Source organism: Eretmochelys imbricata, chromosome 3 (genome assembly GCF_965152235.1).
Source record: "Eretmochelys imbricata isolate rEreImb1 chromosome 3, rEreImb1.hap1, whole genome shotgun sequence".
NCBI lineage: Eukaryota > Metazoa > Chordata > Testudines > Cheloniidae > Eretmochelys > Eretmochelys imbricata.
The window spans coordinates 77,912,576-77,938,995 of NC_135574.1; the positions used below are offsets into that span (position 1 = coordinate 77,912,576).

Sequence of the window (26,420 nt, forward strand, 5' to 3'; positions counted from 1 at the left end):
GCCAGTTGCATATTTTGCCCCCCAACTGTTCCTCTTGGAAGGCTATTCCAGACCTTCACTCCTCTGATGGTTAGAAACCTTCATCTAATTTCGAGCCTAAACTTGTTGATGGCCAGTTTATATCCATTTTTCTTGTGTCCACATTGGTGCTTAACTTAAATAACTCCTCTCCCTCCCTTGTATAGCATGAAAAACAAATTGGTAAAGTTATTAGAACGTTATTCCTTATCTTTTCAGGTTACTTTAATGTTCAAGCCAGTGAAGAACAATAATATAATGCAAAGAAGAGATGTTGTGGTTCTTGTCAATATGATGTTTAATATTGTTACTGTTTATTTGGTATTTTGACTGTTTTTTCAGACTAAACTATTTTGAGGTTTAAAATTCATGTTGGACTGACAAGATAATACCTGTCTATAAACTATACAGAGAGGACAGATTTGGGTTGAAAATAACACAAAGCCTAGAAGATTCCATAGAATCTAATCAAATAGATATACAGTAGAATGGAATAAGAAGAATACAAATTAGTAGGGGTAAATTACTAGCATACTGATCAGGAAAAGGATATGGAATGCACAATGCTGAGGCAGATCAAAGAAGTAGCTAACTATGAAATGAAACAATAATAGTGGCTGCTTCAGTTTCCCACAAATAAAATGGTTAAATAATAATAATTATACTGCCAATCTTTTATATGGATCTTTTTCATCATTAGATGTCAGAGCACTTTACAAAAGAGGCCAGTATCATTATCCCCATTTTATAGAAATGTCACAAATGTACAAAATGTCACAAAGCTTTAGAGAAGAAATTTCTTCACAGCTTAAGCAGGTGCTTCTTGGATCGGCTAGTTCTAGAACACACAAGAGAGAGCATTTCTTCATACTTCCTCATGCTGATCTCTCCAGCACTCAGCTGAGCTATTCAATCTGGGAACTGCAGTCTCAGCTTAGCACTGCATAACTCACAGCAGTTGGTTCAAGAAGTAGAAATAGTTGTGCCAACAGGTAACAGTGACTGCAGTTTAATTAAGCTGAATATCCTCAAGAAGGAGGGCTCCTAACGAAAACTAGCTCTTAAACACAATAAAGTTCAGAAAGGATCATTTCAAATCAATGAGGATCCTAAAGCCAAAAGTGAGAAAATTTAAACCCTTAGACTCTGAAAAGAGGCTACTTAAACTAACTTTACCAGCATCAGGGAGGCAGGCATAAATATCCCTAAACAAGAGCTGGTTGAAATTTTATTATTTTTGAGTTTTAATGAAAATATGATCCAAAAATTTGTTTCTTGAGGAGGGAAGGAAAAATTGTTTGTTTGTATTGGTTTGTTTTCGGTTTGTTTGGTTTTTTTTACCACTATTGCTCTAACAAAAATGTACAATGAAATTGCAAATTTGAGAGATTTTTTTTAGCCAACCAGGTGTCATTTGAGGGGTTATCCTGAATAGTAGAGCATAAGTTGGGGGCAAAAACATTGCAGAAAAGCTAAATCATTTATCTGCATGAGTCTTTCCCACTAAGGATTTGGGAGAGAGATCTATCCTTTCTATGTAAGGTGTAAGTCCAGAACAGTTATTTTATAACATATAGTAGATATTTATTAAGTTGCTTCTTTGTTAGGCTATTTATAAAATGAGATCTTGTGATTTCAATCTTTGTTCTCCTCAATCTTAAAAACAAAACAAAAATCCTACACCAAATGTTCAAACTTGGGTACCTAAAGCTTGGCATTTAAATGCATAAATAGACACCTAAATAATAACCAACTTTTCAGTGGCTTCTGCATATCCCATTGACTTCAGTGCTCAGAAAATCAGGCCACATTTATTTGGGTACTTAAGTGTGGATTTAGGTAATTAACTTGAGGGCACCAGGTTTAAAAATGTTTGCTGTGATTCTTACAAATTAAAATTTTACTGAATGTTAGGCAAGTTACATTTCATATTTCTAAAACAGTGGTAGTTTGACAACTGAATATCTGAAAAGTACTGAACAAATGGGAAAGTGAAGCAATTATTTTTGTAAACTTCCTGTAAGGCGCAGAAGGTATAAGACTTAAATTTTCCCATGGCCTCTGTGACTTTGCACAGTTAATATTAACTTTGTGTGTGGGGGGGGGTGGTATTTTGCAGTAATATTTTAGAAATAGTGGATATGTTGAGTTCACTAGTTATTTTTCATGTTTTTAACCATCTGGATAAGGAAACTTGATATGCCATCAAGTATTATTTGTCCAAAAGTGACAGTGACATATAAAGCACAAGGTAAATGTAAATATAAAGCTTAAATGATTATTTCTCTTGAATGCCTAGACATTTGCTAGTTTTAAAATTATATATTACATGCTTGTTTATGGCAGCTGGGTGGCTTAAGAAATTGGAAATTGTTTTTTAGAGTCAGGGACCTTAGAGTTAGTGATTAAAAAAATGATCCACATAATTTGTGACATACAATAGTTAACATCTAGCAACTGTTCAATGGCTGTTGTGAAATGAGTTAGTGGTGTCTCAGTACAGGTAAAAACAACGAGGAGTCATCTTAGAGACTAACAAATTTATTTGGGCATAAGCTGCTGTGGGCTAGAACCAACTTCATCAGATGCATTGAGTGGAAAATATAGTAGCAGGCATAGAATCATAGAATATCAGGGTGGGAAGGGACCTCAGGATGTCATCTAGTCTAACCCCCTGTTCAAAGCAGGACGAATCCCCAAGTAAATCATCCCAGCCAGGGCTTTGTCAAGCCTGATCTTGAAAACCTCTAAGGAAGGGGATTCCACCACCTCCCAAGGTAACCCATTCCAGTGCTTCACCACCCTCCTAGTGAAAAAGTTTTTCCTATCATTCAACCTAAACCTCCCGCACTGCAACTTGAGACCATTACTCCTTGTTCTGTCATCCGCTACCACTGAGAACAGTCTAGATCCATCCTCTTTGGAATCCCCTTTCAGGTAGTTGAAAGCAGCTATCAAATCCCCCCTCATTCTTCTCTTTTTCAGACTAAATACACAGCACATGCAAAGATGGGAGTTGTCCTATCAAGTAGGAGGTCAGTCTAACGAGACAATTCAATAAGACAGTACAGGAGTTTTTGACTTCTGTTTACATCAGGAAAAAAAAATATGTGAATTAGCACCATTTTTAGCATTCTCATCAGAGGACAGATACTCAATATGGAGTATCCAGAAAGTGCTTCATCCAGAAAATGGCTTCACTGTCACCCATGACAGTGAAAGGTGTTTGCACTGTTGGCATCTGTACAGTTCCTCTTCTTTGGCTACATAGAGAACTTTGCTTTTCAGTACTGCCCTCCAACACCTTTCACAAGCATAATATTCAGCATTCAAAACCCAATTCTTTACTCCTGTTTCCAAGTAGTAAGGCTGGTTTGCTTGCGGTGCATGTGTGACAATATCACCCAGAATAACGTTTTTTGGGTTGAACATCCCTCAGAGATCAAGATGAAATTACAGAGTTATTAACATAGCTATGTTATTTAATTGTGTCATAATAGATGGAAACTAAAGAAACATTAGTAGCAAAGTGCAATTTGTAGAAGAAACTGTTAGCTGTCCTATTCCTTCAAATGATTTTTGTAATAACTTGTAGTCCTAAAAGATTACTTTGAGCAATACAGTTTGTAATGTTTTATAGTGGGTAATGATGGCATTTACTTTTATTACAATTGTTTGCTACACATTTCATTATTCTGTAATGCAATCATTTTAAAGCAGTTATTCAACAATTACTGAATAAGGATATATGTACCTTGAGGAATTATTCATCTAATTTTAACATGGACAAATTAAAAAATAAAATGAGGAACAGAATCAGTCTGGTGGGGGAAAAAAAAACAACATTCATTGTCTTTTGAAATCTGCTCAGAAGAATGAGTCAGTAACTCCTAGAAGAGCTTGAATTGTTTTGGCAGTTAAGCTAACAAATGTATCAATTTAAATTTAACTTGCTAGCCACTCAGACTGTCAGTCAGTAATTTCGTTTGCCATCAGTATGATGCCAGATCAATAGCAAAATGACTTTTTGACATCCGGTTGACATACATTGACTGACAGCTTAACAACAGAAACAGCATTATAGCAGTTCCCTGCAAGAAATGTCTATTCTTCTTGGCATGTCTGAAAATACTATAGAATCATCAATACAATCAGTGTTTTGAGTACTGGCATACCATATATCAGTACATGACATATTCATGAAACATATGATTTACCATATTGGATCATACCATTGGTTTCACAAGTCTGATACCCTAATTCTGACACTTGAAGGGTGCTTCAGAGGAATATGGCGGAGAGCGGGGGAGAAGGAGAAGAAATAATGTTCCAAACCACTTATGCAATACTTAATTTAGCTATAAAATTCCTTTATGACCCCAGGTACTTAGGAGCCTGAGATTTGATTGCATTTATCATATATAATGAGACATGTATTGATGTAAAATAGTGTATTTAATACCTATTCAGACCCTCCTCAACAGCAGTAAAAAAAAATTATAGAAAATCTAGTGTCTGCACAATTAAAATTTTCATTGAGAAAATTTTGAGTTTTGCCAAAAATTTTCAGTGTTCTGTTGGTAAAATCGAAATGAAATATTTTTGGTGTTGGCTGGTTGGACATGAATCTAAACATGTTGGTTTGTTGAACTGAATAAAAACATTTTGTTTTGAGTCAGTTTGACACATAATTATATCTGATTATGCTGCTCCAGTGCCTTATGGAAGTTGATTTACTATTAGTTCTCCTAGCCGTATAGTCTGTAAGGCTTGGATGCGCTCTTAACTCACTTGTGCTTTGTACTGGAGTCTTACAATAAACTCTAATGTAGCATCTGTGCTTGCCACAAGGGATGCTTATGTATCAACAAGTTCCCACAGTGGGTAACTTTAAACCTCCTTGTTTTGGTCTATGTGGTTCAATTTTAATATTATTTTAACTGAGCTTTTTAATGTTAATGATGGTTAATTTAAACAGTCTATTTTCAGTCATTAGTCTACATATAGGTGCTCACAGGAAAAAAAAAAAAACTGCAACTGAGAAGGAAATCATAGATGGTAATTTTTTTTACCTAATGTCCCAAAATCTGCAGGGCAACCTATAGCTGTGGAAGACGTGTCATTTTAGAATCAGGAAACACAATGCATGATGCATACATTTTGGCAGACTCTGCCTACCCCATATCTCACAACTTACTTCTGTTGCTTACATTTTTAATCTGCATGTAGTTTCTGTGATCAAGCTTGATATGAGCTCATATTAGCACTGCTTTTGCATCATTAATGTGCAACCAAATCCATTATTATGTATATGTCAGCAGAGCATCCTAGAAAACTGGAACAAAAGTTTATTCATAAATACTGAAATCCGATGAGAATCAAAATCCCCAAATTTTGGACAGCTCTGATTTGACCTCTGCCTTTGTCATTCAGGGGGTGGAGGCTACATCCTGGCAATAGCTCCCAGAAACATTGTGTGATGGCAGGCAGAGTGACTACAAGAAAGCAAGGGGAGTACACACAGCTGTGTGGTGGGGTAAAGCATACAGGCCACTAAACTGATTGATGTATTCCTCCAGAATCAGGTGATTTTAAAAGCTGCTGTGTCCTTTATTGCAGTCTGTCATCCTAGACCTTTAAAATTCCTTTTTAACCTCTCAGTTGTTTGGAAGAAAGCAGCTGTTAAAACATTGCATTGTCCATCACCTCAAGTATGTTGTTTTAGGAGACTGAAGAAGCTTCAAGATAAAACTGCCAGAATTATTCCAAGAACTGACGGGCTTGCTAACAACAAACTGCTTTTCAGATCACTATAGTAAACTCCTCTACATCTTTGATATGAACTACATATGCCATCAATTCTGTTTGCCTGAAATAACTGCAAATGTCTAGTGACCAAGGTCAGACGATAGAGATAGAGACTCAGCTGTTCTCACCCAGAACATATGTTCCAGCATTGTTGGTAATTTATTTACTGCAATAAAAGCAATGTTGAGTTCAAATCCCATCACTACAAAAAGACCCCTGATGAGGGCTTCTCTCAGACTAGGTACTTTCAAATGTTTTTACACAAGCTAATTTGTGAGGAAATACTGAACATTGTTATACATTTTTAGCTGTACAATATTTTTTTTGGATGGTTTTAGCAACATGGCTGATGGGATGGAGCTGATTGGAAGAAACTATATAGAAAATCCTGTCTTGGTGGTATTAGATTTGTTTTGATGGAGATTAAATATGGACATCAATTAGTGCTGATGCTTATTCTAGCCAGGTACAGAGTGGATAACCTGTCAGTGGAACTTCAGTTGCCTTTTCCAAGCACTGTTGAGATAAAAGCACAATATTTATTCCTAAAGACATTGGAAAATAAAGGTTACTGGTTTTGTTTTGTTTTAAATTGTGTGCGGAGCTCTTGAGCAGGGTAGCTATGAGAGGCTGTAAGTTTGAATCCTAGCGCTCCTGATCAGTCTGTTTCAAATCTCATCATGAGCTAAGTCTTTCCAGCCTAATGTGTAATAAACTTTATCACAAAATGTTGCATGAACAGTTTCCACACCAGTATTGCAGCTGTGTGAATGTAGCTATAGTTAAACATACGTTGTTGTGATAAAGCCTCAGACTGTCAGCTGTAAGTAAACTTTTCTTTGTCAGGATTTGTGGACTAAATTCTCAGCTTCATCTTTCAAGAATGACACAAATATTGATGACGCTGTTGTCTCACTACTTGCAGACGGTGAGACTGTGTTCAGATATAATGGAGGCCAAGTATTCTCATGCAGAGTCCTAAATTCTAATTTGTATTTGACAGCAGGCAGAATGAGCAGAGGCGAAGAATTCATTTGCCTTTCTAAACCAATTTGAGTATAAGGTATTTAAAATCAGATGAAATTGTATTTGTCTAATGTGTTGCGTCTATTAATAAAACCTAGGGCAGTGTAAAAAGCATCACCCTTAACTTGTCTTATTTCCTGCTGTTCTACAGGAAGAATAATTGTGCAGCTGATGATAATCCAGCAATAACTTTCTGATATGCAAGAGAAGAAAATTTTCTGAAATTCATTAGTGATTTTCATGCTACAAAGTTTTTACTTATTTACAGGTCAAAACTGGCTGGTGTAATGTTGTCAAGGAAAACATTGCAGTAATTCAGCATTAACTATTAATCCAATAGCTTTACCTCTAACTACCTTTTTAATGATTAAATTTGCACTATCTTTGGTTTCCTGAAACAAAAAGCCAGCACAGTTGGCGGCAGAGCAAAATTTATTTTTCCCAGCACTTCATTTTTCATTCCCTGTAACTCCATTCTTGGCAGGAACACCTTTCCTACCTTTCTTCATTTGTGCTCTATGGACCATGAAAACTGCTGTTACAAAGGAGAGAGTGTCGTATGCACTGGTTTTATCAGTTTTGTGCTGATACAACAAAAACTAAATCGGCTGGTTCACTTAAGGGTTTACAGGCCTCAGCAATTCTGATTTTTTTTAAAAAATGGAGGTCATGGAATCGAGGAGACCAGTCTGATAACATGTAAGGGTGTCGTTCATCCTTTATACTTTTTCTTTGAGCCCTGAAGAAAATCCAGAGTGTGTTTTAGGTGGCATGAAAATCAAGTGAAGGGCTAAATGCAGCGTCACTTAAAAATTTTTCTTTAACTCTTGATAATCTTCTCAGAAAACCCTATTACCAGCCCAAAGTTCATTTATAATGACATACTTGATCTGCTTAAGAGATAAACTGTAATTAAGCTAATTAGTTCTAGCACATTATCTTCTATTGGTAGAAGAGTGTATGCTACTTAGTGTACAAAATATCAGAGATTACCCCATATACTTACAAAAAGTACTGAAGCATTCTATTGTAGTGGTTCAAAACTGCATATTACATATGTGTTTAGAATGGTTACCAGCTTGAGTTTCGCACTGAAATTAGGGATTCAAGCAATATGTTATGCATGAAAAATACAGCATATCCTTGCCAGAATTAGAGCACTTACTTTTGGAGTATAGAATTATTTATCTGAGATTTTACAAGTAAATTACTTTTACTTTAGGTATTAAAAATAATACTTTAGGTATTCAAAAGACTAGGACTTTTACTTTAGGTATTAAAAATAATTTAAAATGTTTTCCTTAAGAAATTAAGTACCTGGACCTCTACCCTGTAGTGACACCATGAGAGGCAGAGACATTACATGTTTTTCTTGTACTATCTTCAAATATTAGTTTAATTTAAATCTGAGGCTACAATCACAAAGATACCTTAGTCGTAATCGTATAGCTATTATTTCTTATTTGTATGACTATAGCTCCTAGCAATCCTAAGGACCAGGGACCCTTTATGCTAGGTGCTGTACAAACACAGAATAAAAAGAGCGCCCAAGCCACAAAGACGAACAATCTAAATATAAGACAAGAGAAAACAGATGGATATAGACATACTAATTGGGGAATACCAAGAAACAATGAGACAGTATTGGTTAACATGATAGGCAGCAATAGTAGTGCCTTAGAAGCCATTATGCATGGTGTCACTAAAGATCAGAGTTAAGATTCTTTGGTTGTCCTAACTGTGCATTTCCATACCTTAGCATGTTCAGATTTCTTTAGGAACTAAGGAATTGATTCAGAGAACTGAAGTGTGAAATGACTTAAGAAAAAACACTTTCCCCATGCTAATAAAGAGTTGTCCATCAGCTATACATATGAATGACACTATTCTACTGGCTATTTTTCAAAGGGGTAGCAGCAGAAAATATTTTGTTTTTGTTAAAAGAAAGCTTTCCTCATCTTGCACAGCATGGTAAACTGAAAGGTCATGGGAAACAGTGCTCACTATGCTCAACTGTGAATTCATGTGAAGTGAACCTCCCTGACAGAGGTGGGCATTCCTGAGTTTCAGAGTAACAGCCGTGTTAGTCTGTATTTGCAAAAAGAAAAGGAGTACTTGTGGCACCTTAGAGACTAACCAATTTATTTGAGCATGAGCTTTCGTGAGCTACAGCTCACTTCATCAGATGCATCTGATGAAGTGAGCTGTAGCTCACGAAAGCTCATGCTCAAATAAATTGGTTAGTCTCTAAGGTGCCACAAGTATTCCTGAGTTTATCATTCTTCTCTTCCTATCTCAAACAGAAGTTATGGGCTTGATGCAGGAATTACTGGGTGAGGTTCTCTAGCCTATGTTAGGAAAGAGGTCAGATTAAATTATGTTATTGGTCATTTCTGACTGTGTAATCTATGAATCTGGGGCATGATGAAAGTAACTTTTGAACATTCAGAATGCTGTGCTCTTCAAAACAAAGGACAACACTCCTTTGAGATCAGAGACAAACAGAGAACACAGAAGAATAACTACCATATCACTTCCCCGGTGATGAAATCTTTTGAGCCTATAGGCTTCTCCTTTTGCATTTAAATATAAACACTTGGCGCCTAATTCTCATTTACATTAAGGCCCCTTCACAATGTAAAAGGCCTCCATTTAAAAGAATTAGATCCTTGTGATTTTTTTTAAAAAAGCAAGAAAATGAGGATGTACACCATATCCCTGATCTGCCCACCCGACTTTCAAGAATTAGGGAAGGTTTCATAAGTGTAGCTGAGGCTAGGAGGTTGCCCATTACATTTAAAATTTTTAGATGTTAAGAACTACAATTTGATATAATTAAAGCACACTTTGTACATATTGTTATAATTACAAAAGAGGAACAATGCATCAGTTCTGGCACTGCACACTTTTGCTCCATTCTTGCCCTCACTAACACATTGTTTGATGCTGTGTACGTACCATATCCTGTGCCTTTCCTTTGATCTTTATTTATTTTGGCATTCTCCCTTGTCATCATAGAGCATCCTCATAGTTCCCCCTTCTCACCTGTTTCATTCCATACTGTTGCTGCGCAGCAATATTTGTCTTTTCTCTCTAACACTTCAGTATATAGCAGGAACATTGCATTAGTAAAGACACTGCCTCCCATTTCCAGCCTTCGTAGATGTGCATAGCAATAGGCTAACTCAGAGGCTTCGCCATTCTTATGTTCATGATCTCTGACACACACACTGTTGTCTTCAAATAATCTTTAATTTATGAGTACTGAATAGACCATTGGCAGCTGCCTCTGGATGTCATTGTGATAGCTGCCATCTCCATGCACCAGGAAGCTGAACTTCTTGATTTTCTTAATGTCTTCATTTCCAATTTTCCTGCTTGTTGGGATGGGCTGCAATGTTTCCATTGCCGTCTTCTCTTTTGTATTCCAGTGTAATGCAAATTTCACAAAGTGTAGACAGCTGGTTTTATTAGTCACTGAATATCTCCTGCATTACTATGGGAGCACAAGCATAATAAATCTTGTCACCACAGGTTATCCCAACTAGACATCACTTCCAGTGGATACAGTGATTTTCAGTTAGGTCAGAAATGGTGTGCTAATGAAAAACAACACAATGTACTTCACCAATGGAACCTGTAAGTCAATTCATCCTATTTGCTCACAAATAAGTAAAAATGGAAGCATAATATAAATTGCAGAATCTGCTTCCATCAATACGAATGTCACAATCATAACCACCAGAAGCAATAAGTAGTGTCATTCTCCTTAGTTCCATGTCAAACCAGCATGTGATGATTTTGATTGTTCTGGCTTTTGGATTCCAGTCATACTAGAGACTATACAGTAGTTCACTAAATTTTAGTTCACTAAATTGATTTGTTTGAATCAAAAGATATTTTGTCTGTGTCAAAAGGTTCCCTGTTGTGCATAAAACACATCCCAAGTCTCTGCCTTACAATATTAAAGTACAGTAAATATATGATCTAGTGTTCATTAGTAGGCTGTCTATTTTTCTGGCATCACTTAAACTCTGATCTTTATCTTTTCTAGGATGAATAGAAACAGTACAGGTTTTTTTATTTTTTTTATTATTTGTTTCGTCTGCATGAGAAATGAATTCTCTAATTCACACTATATTCAGAGCTACGTATTTTCGTAGATAGGTGAACAGAGTCTTTCACTAATTACCAAGATATTGCTCTATCTTCCATGTAACCTCACAAATCATGCATAAAATGTTGATACATGCATAAGATTGTTTTAATGATTCCAGCAAGCATGCCATCTGTGACCCTAGGCACCTCTGTATTCACATCCTACACACTACTACAATATTTGTACAAAATATGCCTTGTGAGGTATCATCGGAAAGCATTGTAAAATGCATGTGTTAATGTTGCATGTGAAGTTCTGAATTCCCTGTGTATGATGTTACTAGGATATATTTAAGATCAAAAAGCCTAACCTAGGTAAAGGTGATAAACAGCTTTGTCCTAGACAAAGGAATGTAGGTTCACCCCAATTTACATATTAGCAGTAAACAAAGCCATTCAGCTAAATCAATGGGAATTATCCTGATCCTGAACTAAAGAGACAGAGAATTAACATGGCTCCTGCAGCCCAGAATGACACAGGAGACTGAATCCCCAGGAGACCTTCCAGACTTGTAAAACAAAGTCAATCCTTTTGGGGATATGAGGAACAGAGAGAGACTCTTCCTTGATCTTTCACTTTAGGAGACAAAGAAACCAAGCAATTTTATCTAAAATGAAAAAGGAAAAAACTGGGGGTAAAAGAATCCATCTTGAACAAAGATTGTGTCTTCCTAGATTAAGTTTTAGACTTTTAAATGTGTGTTTTAAGTTTTATATTTTTGTAACCATGTCTACCTTTATCCCTGTTACTTGGTATCATTTAATCCTTCTCTTTTTAAAAATACACTTGCTTTACTTTCACTTTAAACCAATTCAGTGCTGTATCAGGCATAGTCACCTCAGTTAAATTAATAAATTACTGTGTAAAAAGAAAAGGAGTACTTGTGGCACCTTAGAGACTAACCAATTTATTTGAGCATAAGCTTTCGTGAGCTACAGCTCACTTCATGCATCCGATGAACTGAGCTGTAGCTCACGAAAGTTTATGCTCAAATAAATTGGTTAGTCTCTAAGGTGCCACAAGTCCTCTCTTTCTTTTTGCGAATACAGACTAACACGGCTGCTACTCTGAAACCTAAATTACTATGTACTGATTCTTTAACAGAGCAGCAAATTTAACATCTTCTTTGAATACACAGTGGTAGGGGCTATGCAGAGAAATATCTCTGAGGAGCTCAGGGGCTGGAGTGCACTGATTTTTACCTGCTAGGCAAGGTTTGGGCTGGCAGTTGGAGTTTGCCTGAGGAGTTTGCTGGTGAGGGAGACAGACTGGTGTGGCAGGGAGTTGACACAGAGTCTAATTGCCAGCAAAACTCACCCTTGTTGAGGCAGAGAGGTAACAGTGGCTCACAACTCTGGGTATGCCCAGCAGCATGTTACACCATCTTAGCCAGAAACTTGGTTCTGCTTTAATTTTATTTACTACCTTATTCCTTAGAGGTATTAGTTCTTTTTCAGATGTGGCTGGGACTTTGTCCCAGCTGATTAAGTCCGTCATCTTGTCCATCTTTGTGTAGAACAGTGGTTCTCAACTCTGGCCTGGCACACCGGGGACTTTCCCTGAACAAGCGGTGGACCAGTTTGTTTACCTGCCGTGTCCTCAGGTTCGGACAATTGCAGCTCCCGCTGGCCGTGGTACTCCGTTCCAGGCCAATGGGGGCTGCAGGAAGGGCTGCCAGCACGTTCCTCGGCCCACACCTGCCAGCACGTTCCTCGGCCCACACAGCTCCCATTGGCCTGGAGCGGCGAACCACGGCCAGTGGGAGCTGCAACGGGCCGAACCTGCGGATGCGGCAGGTAAACAAACTGGCCCGGCGTGCCACGGGCTTTCCCTGAACAAGCGGTGGACCAGAGTTGAGAGCCACTGGTGTAGAAGTTATTGGTGTATTCTCTCCATTGTTCAGTCTCTCGTATATTTCTACGTGCTGTAATGCTTCAATAGAGAGCAACAGTTCCAATTTTTGACACATTTTCATCCTAGTGATTGTCTTTCACTTTATTCAATCCTATTCTTTATTTGGCTTCTCTCCCCCTAGCTCACACAACACCAATGTATCTAATGGTTTGCCAAAGTTATTCTCTGTACCAATTTTCAGTGTTGTTCAGTTTATTCCACAGTGGCTAAAAATATTGTTTTGTGCACTTAGGGTAAAGCTTGAATGATGAAAGAATTAAATGGTGATATGGGAAATTTGGAGAGTTTTGCAGTAATTGAAAAACATTGGTGTTCCCTCTTTTCTGTATGATATAATCATTTTGATTCCCATTGAGCTGATATACAGGGCTCAAGTGCATTCTCTTACATTGTAATATTGATATAACGTGTTTGTAAGAATCATTTGATTCTCAGACCAGAAATCAATGAACAGGAGACTGTTTGTTTCTTCTGTTCCATGTCTCCACATCGTATTCTTATCCACAACCTTTTTTCTCAACTTTCACACTAAAACCCTCTGCAGTCAACACCATAGCGTGTTTTGGCACAGTATCAGTGAGCTCTTGCAGCTGGATGTCAAACTCATCAATTTGATTAGCGTTGACTACTGGATTAGTTAACATACTTGAATGATGGACGTTCTGAAGTCCCCAAGCAGACTGAAATAAGCCTTGGATTCTATCTCAGCAGGGATACAAACTCATTCTTATTCAGAATAAATGTTCCCCTTTCTATTCCACATACGCCACTAATTCTTGTTGAGGCAGAAGTTACAGCTGCCAGTTAGCTGAACTTCAGAAAGATCTGCAGTGTCAATCTTTGCCAGGGTCTCCCCCAGAGCTGAAAATGGACTTATGCTTGGGGTTAATATTAACAGATCAGAGACTCCCTGAAGAATCTGGTTATACTAGTCTGCTATATCAGATTTCTACTCTTGTCTTAGTGGCTAGGCGTTAGCATTACAGCACATCTCCTAATGATAATCTTGGTCTGGGACATTCTTGGATGAAGGTGAGGGTAACACAATGCAATAAAATAGGAATCATATATATGTATAATACATATATAGTGGTTTTCATCCCTAAATCTCAAGTGCTTTAACAAAGTACGGTACATATTATCAGTCTTATTTTACAGAAGTGGCAATGTGGTGTCAAAAGGCAAAGTGACTTGTCTAAGGTCACATAGAACAGGGTATAGAACTCTGGTCTGCTGTCTCACAGTCCTATCTCCACTGAACTATACAGTTTCCTATGAATACTCAGTGAATGAAGCAACAAATAAGGGGCATGTTAGGTGTAGTTCTTTGACACATAACAAAACAGTATTATCAATAAAGTTTGTAATGATATCTTTGGCTAGGAGTTCCCCTCCTCAGATTGCTGTTACAGTGTACTGTGGACCAGAAGGTTGCCACCCTCCATCCCATAAGTGATTTAATTTCCGTGGGCTTGTATTCATATACTGTCACTTATGAAGTGTTTTGAGATCCTTGAAGATGTCAGATGCTGTCAGTCAGTTTTTCAAAAGAGCTCCACAACTGTTTAGGCATTAAAATAAGTGTCAGACTTTCAAAAATGTCAAGCAACCCAAAGTATTGTTTGTGAGACTTACAGTCCGGGGTGAAATCTTGGCCCTATTGAAGTCAATGAAAGTTTTGTCCATTAACTTCAATGGTGCCAGGACGTCACCCTTGATTTTCAAAGAATCAAGCATCAAGAATCAAGAATCAAGTTTTTGAAGGTTTGGCTAATCATGTTGGTGTCTAAATGGGAGCAGAGCTCTTTTGGAAATCTGTACCCTATATAGATCTAAAGTATTAAATGAATACAGTTATTCCTAGAAATACTATGTTAATTGGGGCTTTTCCTACTTTGTCATAAACATATTCATGTTAATACTGTATTTTAATATTTTATGTTTCAGAAATCAAAAATCTCCACTTATGACAAGATGTGGGCCTTTATGAGTAGCAGGAGGCAATCGGTGCTTGTCAAAAGTAATGAAGAAGGCATCCAGCGTGTACTCACCTCTGATTATGCCTTTCTAATGGAATCCACAACCATTGAGTTTGTCACACAGCGGAACTGTAACCTAACACAGATTGGAGGCCTGATAGACTCAAAAGGTTATGGCGTTGGAACTCCCATGGGTAGGTTATATGTCAACCATTTGTTCTGTGCTCATTAATCTTAGCTGCAGTGATAGCACAAAAAGCTTTAGTATACAATATTGTTGTTCTCCATAAACTACGAGCACTTTTTCTCCCTCTCCCCACAACAAAGTAAACATACCATATTATATTAACACAATTTATGGATCTAGTTTAATTTAGAAAATGATGTCTTGGTTACCCTAAAAAAATGACAGGACGTTTACATGTATAATGCCTGTGCTCTAGATGGGGACTGCAAATTCAACTAAAGGAAATACTTACCTTGACAAGAACTTGATCTCGTACAGTATTTTTTGTATTTATGGTATAGAATAAATTATGTAGTGGTAGTGCAGTGACTGCATAGGTAAATATAGTGGGCATTCGTAGTTCTGCTATATAGAAAAGTTTAAGTATCAAGTTCGCTAAGATTGTTGGGGAAACAGTCATAATAGTATGTTATACATAAACCCTGGAGAAAAAAACAGTGAACTAAAACTTTCTGTATCTAAATTATGGAGCTGTGATTGCAATTCGTAATCCTGCAATCAGTTCCTGAGCAGAGTCCTACTGAGTGGACATAAGGACCTGATTGCAGGACTGGGGGCTGAGATTTCAGTTTAGTAAGCACCTAAGCATGTGCCTAAATACCATTGAGCTATGTTGATGTACATGAGCTGAGGATCTAGCCCTTAGATTTTAGAGAAGACATCCTTTTAAATGGACTAAGGCATTAGTGCTATACAGAGGCAAAGGGTATATTAGAAGCATGGAATGACCTGCTTGAAAGAACAGTATTATGTCCTACTTTTAGTTTATTTTTATATCAAGAATTTCATCACTTGACATCGGAATGAGCATGTCCTATATTTTTTCTCTAACGTGACTTACAAATATCATTTATTTTACCTGTATTTAAAGCATACTGTAAATCACCTTGTGGGGGAAATGTCTACAATACTTTAAGTCAAGAATCACTAGCATAAGGAAGGTTAAGAAGAGAAAGTTATTGGAAGGTCTTGCAAAGAAAAACTAGCTAATATTACCAGGCAGCTTTACTCATGGAGATGTTTTTTTGTAATTTTAATAGAACTACTCAGACATACTAATAGCATTATTGTTTCAGTGATTGCAATAAGTGAATATGATTGCAACGGTACCCTGTGTGGAAATCATAGTTCTGTAAATTCCAACCTGCTTCTGACCCTGGGCTCCAATTCTTGACCTCTGACTCCAGTTCCTGTCCTTGCTACTGACTCCTGCTCTAACCACTAGACCTAACTCCTTCTCCATTCATTGACAGTCTGAGCAGAACCAAACCCTGTAAACAATAAGGGAAGTAGAGCATACAGTGAGTAAGGATCCTATAAAGGTCAGTATCTCTCTGCTGGAGATAGTGGGAGCTTGTCTACACTACTGTGCGGAGTTGAGCTAAGATACGCAACTTAAGTTATGGTGTCTTCACTGCAGTAAGTCGACAGCTGACACTCTCCCGTCAACTCCACTTGCACTTCTCATTCTGGTGCAGTACTGGAGTCGACAGGAGAATGCTCAGTGGTCGATTTATTGCATCTATACTAGATGTGATAAATCGGTCCCTGCTGGATTGATCGCTGCTCACCGATCCGGCAGGTAGTGTAGACAAGCCTTGGGGGCCCTATGGACTGTGCATGCCCAGGTTGCTGCCCTGCAGGCACAGAAGGTGGCCCTGCAAGCTCAAGCCTCACTGACTTCAGTTCTTAGCCCCACTCCCACTATACAAAGCTCCCCTTGCCTGACAACTTCAGTGGCAATCACAACAAGTTTCATGGTTTCCTAAATCAGCATCAGCTCCTATTTATGGTACGTCCTCAGTGGTACACTACTGACCACGTCCAACTGGGACTAAATATCAGTCTGCTTCGAAGGGGAGGCCCTGGCTTGGGCATCTCCACTTCTGGGAAAAATCAAGCTCACTTCTAGGACAATTTAAGGATTGGTGGTGATCTTCAGTGACCCAAGTTGCAAGCATACAATTGGAAAACTCCCACAATGAGTAAGCATTTAGACAACTGGGCATTTCATTTGAACACCAGCCAGTTAGTAAATATGCAGCAAAGTTCCAATTTGTGGTAAAGACATCTAGTAGAACAAGGCCATCCAATGTTATCATTTCTGTCTCAGCCTAAACAATGATATTAAAGATGAACTGGCATTGGTATAATCCAGCCTGGATGCTTTAGTTGACCTATGCAGCATGACTGATGACTGCCTGACCAAATCCCACCAAGAAAAATACATTGTTCTTCCGGACCTTGCCAGCTCTGCTGATACCACACCCATTATCAGTCACTTCTCTGTCACCTAAACAAATTGAAGTTGATCAAGTCCAGCCCTGCATTTCTAATGTGGAGACAAATTGATGCAGGGCATTGGGCCTGTACCTATATTGTGGGGATTTTGCATCAAGTTGCCCTGCCAAGGTCTGATCTGTGCCCTGGTCAAGAAATCCCAAGCCCCAGCCCCAGTGGGGGGGGTCCAGGCTAAACTGGCACCCTTCCCTCTCCCCATAAGTGTGCACTAATGCTTGTCCACAAGTACCCTGGGAATGGCCAATCAGCATTCAACACCTCTCCAACTCCCTCTCCAACTCTGGCACTCTGCCATGCCCTACACCAACCTAGAGATTCTGGTGGACTCAAGAGCCTCAGGCAATTTCATGGATCTGGAGTTTGACCGAGCATACCATATCTCCACCCAGTGAAAGGACTCCTGACACACTCCCATAGGTTAGTGGAGTCCGTAGATAGTCACTTCTTTCATTGGTATCATTCACCCACCAGAGAGCTCCCTTACAGGTAACTACACTTTGAGGCCACTGATAAATCATTCAGTTTGGGCTAACTTGTGTGCTGCATTTATCAGTTGTCCTTGGCATCTCCTGCGTCATAACTCGCTCATACACCAGCAGTCAGGCATGGTAAGTTTTGACTCCACATTTTACTGAAAATCTTGTTTCCTGAGAGCCAACCCAGGATCAGCAACCTTTTATGGCTTACTCAGTCAGCCAAAGAATTCAAAGACACAAAGAGAGAATCCAAAATGGGAAATGACTGCCTAGGAAAAAGTACTGCTGAAAGGGGTCAGAGTGGATCAAAAGTTAAATCTGAGTCAACCGTATAATACTGTTGCAAAAAAGCAAACATCATTCTGAGATATATTAGCAGGAATGTTGTAAGCAAGACACAAGAAGTAATTCTTTTGCTCTACTCTGCAGTGATACAGCCTTAACTGGACTATTGTGTCCAGTTGTGGACACCACATTTCAGGAAAGATGGGGACAAACTGAAGAAAGTCCAGAGAAGGGGGGGAAAATGATTACATGTCTAGCAAACATGACCTCTGAGGGAAAATGGAAAAAAAATGGGTTTGTTTAGTCTGGAGGAGAGAAGACTGAGGAGGGACACAACAGTTTTCAAATACATAAAAGGTTTTTACAAAGAGGATGGTGAAAATTTGTTCTTGTTAACCTCTCAGGCTATGACAAGAAGCAATGGTCTTAAATTGCAGCAAGGGCAGTTTAAGTTGGACATTAGGAAAAAGCTTCCTATCTGTCAGGGTGATTAAGCACTGGAATAAATTGCCTAGGGAGGTTGTGGAATCTCCATCATTGGGGATTTTTAAGAGCAGGTTGGACAAATGCTTGGCAGGGATGGTCTAAATAATACTTAGTCGTGCCTTGAGTGCAGGGGACTGGACTAGATGACCTCTCAAGGTCCCTTCTGATTCTATGATATGATCTATGAAAACCTACAGAAAAGGTTCATTTGCCCCTTCATATCCCCAGTGGGGGCCTTGATTTTCTTAGTGGCAAAGAAAGACTACTGAGATTTGAATCAGTATTCTTTACTCTGCTCTGCCAAAGTCTTCACAAAGTTGGACCTCCATAGAGATTATAATCTGGTGAGGAGCCACAAAGAAGATGAATGGAAAACCACCTTCTATACCAGATGTGGCCATTTCAAGTATTTGGTCATGCCATTTGGGGTATGCAGCACCTGGCAATCTTCCAGCATTTCATAAACGACATCGTTAGGGGCATGCTGGACCAAATTCTTGTTTACCTAGATGACTTCTTCATTTTCCCTGAAAGTCAGTTCCTCCACAATTATCCTGTGTGTATTGTCTTGGACAGATACTGCCAAAACTACCTTCACACGAAATTCAAGAAATGTGACTTCAATGAGGACACAGTGAAATTGGGATATATTGTCTCACCTGAGGGACTCACCAATGAGTGGTGATACCTGGCTTTGCCGCATCCAAGGATGCGCACCAAGTGCAGCAATTCCTGGTGTTTCCCAATTTATACAAGAAATTTATTAAAGGATTCTTTTGTCTGGTTGTACCCATAACAGCACTCCTAAAAATGGAGCCCACTTTTCCTGGTCCATGGAAGTTCAGTTGGCCTTTGATTGACTGAAGAGGGCATTCACCCCAGCTTCCATCCTGATTCACCCAAATCCCACTGAACCATTTATAATTGAGGTTGATGCCTCAAATTCACCAGTGCAGTTTTATCTCAACATGTGAGCCCCCACAACCAACTATACCTTTGTCCCTTTCATTCTTGGAAGCTAACCCCCACAGGGAAAAATTACAATATTTGGGTCAAGGAGCTACTGGCTATCAAGATGACTTTCAGTGAGTGAGCACCACCTCCTATGAGAAGCCTGATACCACAAGTTATGACATACCACAAGAATCTGGAATATCTACAGACTGCTAGATGCCTTAACCAATTCTAGATCCACCAGTCCCTCTTCTTTACTCACTTTGACTTTCTGGTAACCCAGCAGTTCCCAAACTGTGGGTCAGGACCGCAAAGTGGGTTGGGACCTCATTTTAAATGGGTCGCCTGGGCTGGCTTAGCCTGCCTGGGCCTGATGCCAAAGCCCAAGGGCTTCAGCTCTGGTGGTGGGGCTCTGGTTACAGGCTCCTTGCCTGGGGCTGTAGCCCTTGGGCTTTGGCTTTCCCCCACACACCGGGGTGGCGGGGATCGGGTGAGCTCAGGCTTAGGTCCCCCCCTTCTGGGGTCATGTAGTAATTTTTGTTTTCAGAAAGGGGTTGTGGTGCAATAAAGTTTGAGAATCCCCGGTAACCTATCACCCAGGGATAAGAAATGGGAAGGCAGATACCCTAGGCCCCAAATTAAATATCTCCAACATAGGGAAAAGCCCTCTGCCACTATGCTTAAGGAGTCCAACATTGTCAACAGGACAATTAAGAACGGTCTAACATTCCATCCGCTCCCTGATGACTCATTCACAACCCAAATCTTCCAGACCCTGAATGATGCAGGTACCTTTACTGACCCAGAGTTCTCAAGGGTTGTATTTATGTTCCAGTGGGACAACTTAGGTTTCTGGCATTGAAACTATGCCATGTTTTGTGGCTTGTGTGCCATTTGGGCCAATTCAAGGCCTGGAATCTGGTCTCAAGATTCTACAGGCCTACAAGTTTACATCAAGTCTTATACAAGGTCCAGCAAGCTCTGTGCCTGCACCAAGAACCTAGGATCAAAACCCCTAGGTCTCTTCCAGCTTCTGCCCATGCTTCCAAAACCTTGGTCTACTATATCAATGGACTTTATTGTAGAACAGGCATTTTCCCAGGAACACTTGGTAATCCTGAATACCATCAACCTCCTAAGAAAGATAGCACCCTTCATCCCATGTTGTGCTGTTCCTAAAGCACAAGAGATGGTTTGACTCTTCTTGGAAAATGTCTTCTGTTACCATGGGTTACAAAGAGGCATTATATTGGACTAGGGACCCCAGTTCATCTATTGATTCTCTTGCGAATTTCTCAGACTCCTTAGGGAGACTTCTCAAGTCTATCGCCCAATTTTGTGCTATTCTGAATTTGCATATAAAAATACAATCCATACCTCAACCCAACCTAGCCAATTCTTTGCAAACTATGGCTTTCACCCCAATTTCCACTCAGACTTACCTGTAAGTTCCACAGTACTGGCTATCTCAGATTTGGCCTCCCACCTACATCAAGTGTATTGGGAGTTCATGGGACACTTGCAGACCACCAAAAAAGTCTGTAAACACCACATGGACCAAGACAATCAGACTTCCCCCAATCTGGTCACAGGGGACAAGGTGTGGCTGTCTTCCGAAAACCTTAAATCAAGCAGTGTATCTGCCAAACTAGACTACCAATACCTGGAATCCTTGAAGATACACCTTGTCTTTAACATCTCACTTTTAAAGCTCCGCACTGAGAACCCATACTCAAATCACTCCAACCTGCCACCACCCATAACAGTCCATGGACAGGAGGAGTATTTGGTCCACTGGATCCTTGACTTTCAGTGAGTTAGGGGAAGTCTTCACTACCTGGCGGACTCAGAACGTTACAGTCCAGATGAGCAGCCTTGAGAACCAGTAGAGAACATCCATGCCCTGGACCTATTGTGAGAGTTCCATCAGAAGTACCCCCAACACACCAGGTCCCAAGACCCTTAGAAGGTGCGCTCAAGGAGGAGTGTGGTCAGGAATCAGGACCTGCAGCAGAGACATTCTCCAGGGAACCAACCTAATGAGCATAACTGGCCTGTAGGAGACAGCCTGATTGCCCACACCACCTGATTGGTGGGAAGAATCAGCAGACCAGCTCTTAAGCCCAGCAGCAGCAGTTTGGCAACTGCTGAAATTTACAGATAGGCAGAGGAAGAAAAATGCTATTTGAGAGTCTGATTTAAGGATTTCTTATATTAATTAATATATTTCTTTTGTGTATTTTGACATGTGATGGTGATAATTTGTGTTTTAATCGTTATAAAGCCTTTACTTTTTGAATCTCAGTGTCTACTCTCATTAAATAATTAATGTTGGAACCCCCCCCCCATTTCCTTCAACTTTGAAAACTGAAATTAAAAATGTACTTAAAACCCATGATCTTGCACAAGTGTGAAAATTTAAATTGATACAAAATTAAAATGTTTAAAAATAAACATCTTAGAGACTAACCAATTTATTTGAGCATAACCTTTCGTGAGCTACAGCTCACTTCATTGGATGCATACTGTGGAAACTGCAGAAGACATTATAGTGATAAGCTATTACCAGCAGGAGAGTGGGGTGGGAGTAGGTATTGTTTCATGGTCTCTGTGTATATTATGTCTTCTGCAGTTTCCACAGTATGCATCCGATGAAGTGAGCTGTAGCTCACGAAAGCTTATGCTCAAATAAATTGGTTAGTTTCTAAGGTGCCACAAGTACTCCTTTTCTTTTTGTGAATACAGACTAACACGGCTGTTACTCTGAAACCTAAAAATAAACATATTATCCATAGAAATTATAACAAAATAAAAATCAAATTCTGCCAAGCCTCGCTGTATTCCATAATAAACATCAGAGTTAATGTGAAGTGAACCATGTAAGACTCAGAAGTTTAGCTTGAGTACTTGTGCAGATCATACCAGTAATGTCTTATACTTTTGGGGGTCTGCAAAAATAGACTGGACATTATACAAGAATATGAGATTTTTGGCATTTCCTGTTTCCAGTTGGTATGGTAATATCCAAAATACAGCTTTTTGTGGTGTATTTTTCCTGTTTCTATCTAGAATAAGGAATTGAAGGATTACAAATGAAAAGTATTTTTTTTTATATTTTTATATTAATTAGTTTGAATAGAATTTGAGTAGTTCTTTAAAATCATGGGTAGAATTTTGGTTTCTACAGTTTGTAGAAGTTCTAATTTTATCTGATCTGTTTTTTCCATCTTTAATCAGGATGAACAACTTTATCACTCGCAGGGAAGGAGCTTGTTACCCATTTTCAGTCCTGATCTGACCTGTCATAGTCACAAGTTCTCCTCTCTGTTCCAAGTCTCTCTGTCTATCCAGAGAAGCTGGGAATGAAAAAAAAAAAAGATTTTGATGTTTGAGTCCCTCCTCCAGGACACATTGTTTATGCAGCTGTTGGGTTTTCAGGGGCAGCCCTTCTTTCTCCCCTGCTGCTCTTACACCACTTTCAGTGCTGGTTTCCCAACGGCCTGTTCTGTGCATCACAGTGCAGCAGAGCTGGAGAAAAAGACTGGGAGCTGCTAGGAGGAAGATAGAGCAAGAGGGAGCAGGGGAAAGAGGCAGCTTGGACACAATCAACAGCAGCTTCAGCCTCTATTTGGCAGAATTAAGCATCAGAGCAAGTCTGAGGTAGGAATGAAAAAGTAGCTTTACACTACCTCAGGGATTCACTGATCTTGGGGCTGTCAAGGAGCCAATTTAACCCCTCTTCCAAATTGGAGCAGCCTCAGAGATGCTGTACATTGTGCTCTGCTGGTCATAGCTCCAATGGGACTGTTGGATCATATCTTTTAGAAAAACATCCAGTCTTGATTTAAAAATTGGCAGTGATGGAGAATCTCCCACCAGTCTTGGTAAATTGTTCCAATGATTAATTACTCTCATTAACAATTTATACCTTATTTCCAGTCTCAATTAGTTTCAAAATTCAAGGCATTGGATTGTGTTAGACCTTTCTCTGCTAGACTGAAGAGCCCATTATTAAAAATTTGTTTCCCATGTGAGTACTTACAGGTTGTAATCAAGTCACCCCTTAATCTTCTCTTTGTTAAGCTAAATAGATAGAACTCTTTGAGTCTGTTACTATGAGGGAGGTTTTCTAATGCTTTAAGCGTTCTTGTGGCTCTTCTCTGAACCCTCTCCAAGTTATCAACATCCTTCTTGAATTGTGGTCACAGTATTCCATCAGCGGTCAGACCAGTGCCAATACCCCAAAACCCCCAAAACGCCTTCTTGAGATTCTTGTTTATGCATCCAATGATCATATTAGGCCTTCTGACCACAACATCGCACTGAGAGCTCAGGTTCAGCTGATTATCCACAACGACCCCCGATTTTTTTTTTTTTTGAAGTCATTGCTTCCTAGGGTAGAAGTTCCCATCCTGTAAGTTTGGCCTACATTCTTAGTTCCTAGATGTATATATTTACATTTAGTCACATTAAAATGCATATTGTTTGCTTGTGCCCAGTTTAGTTCTGTATTCATGACCTGTCCTCTTTATTATTTACCACTCCCCCAATTTTTTGAGTCATCTGTAAACTTTATCAGTGATAATTTTATATTTTCCTTTCACGTCATTGATAACAATGCTAAATAGCATAGAGCCAAGAACAGATCCCTGTGGGTCTGCTCTAGAAACATGCCCGCTCACTGACAATTTTGAAAGCTGTCAGTTAGCCAGCATTTAATCCATTTATTGTGTGCCATGTTAATTTTATATCAGTCTTGCTCTTTAATCAAAGTGTCATGTGGAACCAAGTCAAATGCTTTACAGAAATCCAAGTATGTTACATCAACACTATTACCTTCATCAGTCAAACTTTTAATCTCATCCAACAAAAAGATATCATATTAGTTTGACTATATCTATTTTCCATAAATCCATGTTGATAGTCATTAATTATATTAACCTCCTTTAATTCTTTTGTAATTGAGTTCCATATCTGTCCCTCCATTGTCTTGCCTGGGCTTGATGTCAGACTGACAAGCCTATAATTACTCATGTCATCCCATTTACCCTTTGACCCTTTTTAGATATTGGCATAACATTAGTTTTCTTCCAGTCTTCTGGAACTTCCCCAGTGCTCCAAGACTTATTGAAAATCAACATTAAAGGTCCAGCAAGTCCTTTGGCCAGCTCTTTAAAACCTCTAAGATGCAAGTTATCTGGACTTGCTGATTTAAAAATGTCTATCTTTAGTAGCTTCTGAGCTCAGATGCAACTGCCTCCTGAGATATGCAACTGTCTGGTGACTCCCAAATTATTTGAAGAGTTATTACGAGAAGGGAAAAAAGTTAAATGCTAGCAACTATGGCCTCTCTGTGGACCTGACTCCTCACTGTAAAACTGGAGTAACAAATTGGCAAATCACATAGATATAGTAGGCATAACTTAATCGTAAACTTGATTTCAATGGAGCAACACTGGGATAAAACTGCAGTAACACAGAAGTGAATCAGGCCCTCTGTTTTGTATAAATACATAAAAGTGTGTATGCATATGTACATATACATGCATAACATAAAATTAGCAGTAGAATTCATAGTGTCATGACCTAAAAAATATAGTGCCCATGTCAAATGAAAAGAATATGAATAAAATACACAGTCTTCTAGCAGAGTTGCATTGGCCATAAGCTCCAGAAATCAACATACGCATAGAAGTTCAATAGGTTAGAATAAGACCCTCAGGCTTTCACATTCTGTTGGTTCAGGAATGGCATTTTTCACTGTGTTCCTTTTCACTTTCAGTTCTAAAGGGATACTGCTACATTTGTTAACATTTCATTTTCTTCCCCTTACAGAAAAATGTATATTTCATTTGTTATTTTTCTTAACGGGAGGTTGCTCCTTTACTTGCCCAAGGCATATGTGGCTTCCACATAAATTTATTGGTCCAGACTAATGTATTGGCATTCAGGTCACTTGCACGTGTGCACATGCCCCTACCCCCCACAGGTTTGTTTATTTGTTTAGTTTTCTCTCCTGCTGCCCAATGAAATTCTAGTGAACATTTTTCACTTAAAGCCTTCTTTTTGATGAATCAGACCCATGTGGAGGGCTTTTTGTTTTTTGAATTTCAGTCAACTGTAGAGCACATAATTAAAATGTTGTTTAGAGTAAGCACATTTTGAAGACAGTGGTATTCCCATAATTTCATCAGACACAGGATCTAGAAAGTGGTATTTCACACTCCACTCCCTTAAATTAAAGCCTTCACTACAGAAAAAGGGTTTCAGGCAATAATTTATTATCTCCTATTTCATACCTCAGTTAGGAATATGACTTCATGAATTTTTTATATTTATCTTGTAAGCCATTAATAAATGCAATACAATACCATTCTTCTTTACCTCAGTAAGAGGTGCCTGGTTTCAAATAGTTTTTAAACAAATAGTGTAACGAACAAATGTATAACATTTAACTACCATGTTATATCCAGTAATATACTGTATAGCTCACCTAATTTAAAATTACTTATCCTTTTCCTCTTGGGGTTGACTTGAACAAGTCCTTCTGTTAAACTTTAAGTTTTACAATACTGTATTTCTTAAACTGATTTTTTACCATTTCTTTAATGCAGACATTTCACAAAAGCATCCTGGTATCATTATATGCTACTTTTATTAACTGTCTGTTCCCACTGGACAACTTTTAGCTAGAGTAACAGTTATACATATAAATTACTTGAGAAGAGAAGACAATTGTATTTTTTTTTTTTGAAAAATTAACCAGG

General features: G+C 38.8%; 1 protein-coding gene across 1 annotated transcript in view; it reads left to right on the forward strand.

The window, feature by feature from the left end:
* The window catches only part of GRIK2 (glutamate ionotropic receptor kainate type subunit 2), a 601,587-nt gene that overhangs the window by 543,237 nt on the left and 31,930 nt on the right, over window positions 1-26,420 (forward strand). Inside the window, exon 14 of the mRNA XM_077811691.1 lies at window positions 14,873-15,098. Coding sequence (XP_077667817.1) covers window positions 14,873-15,098 — 226 coding nt within the window. The remainder of the gene's footprint in view (window positions 1-14,872; window positions 15,099-26,420) is intronic.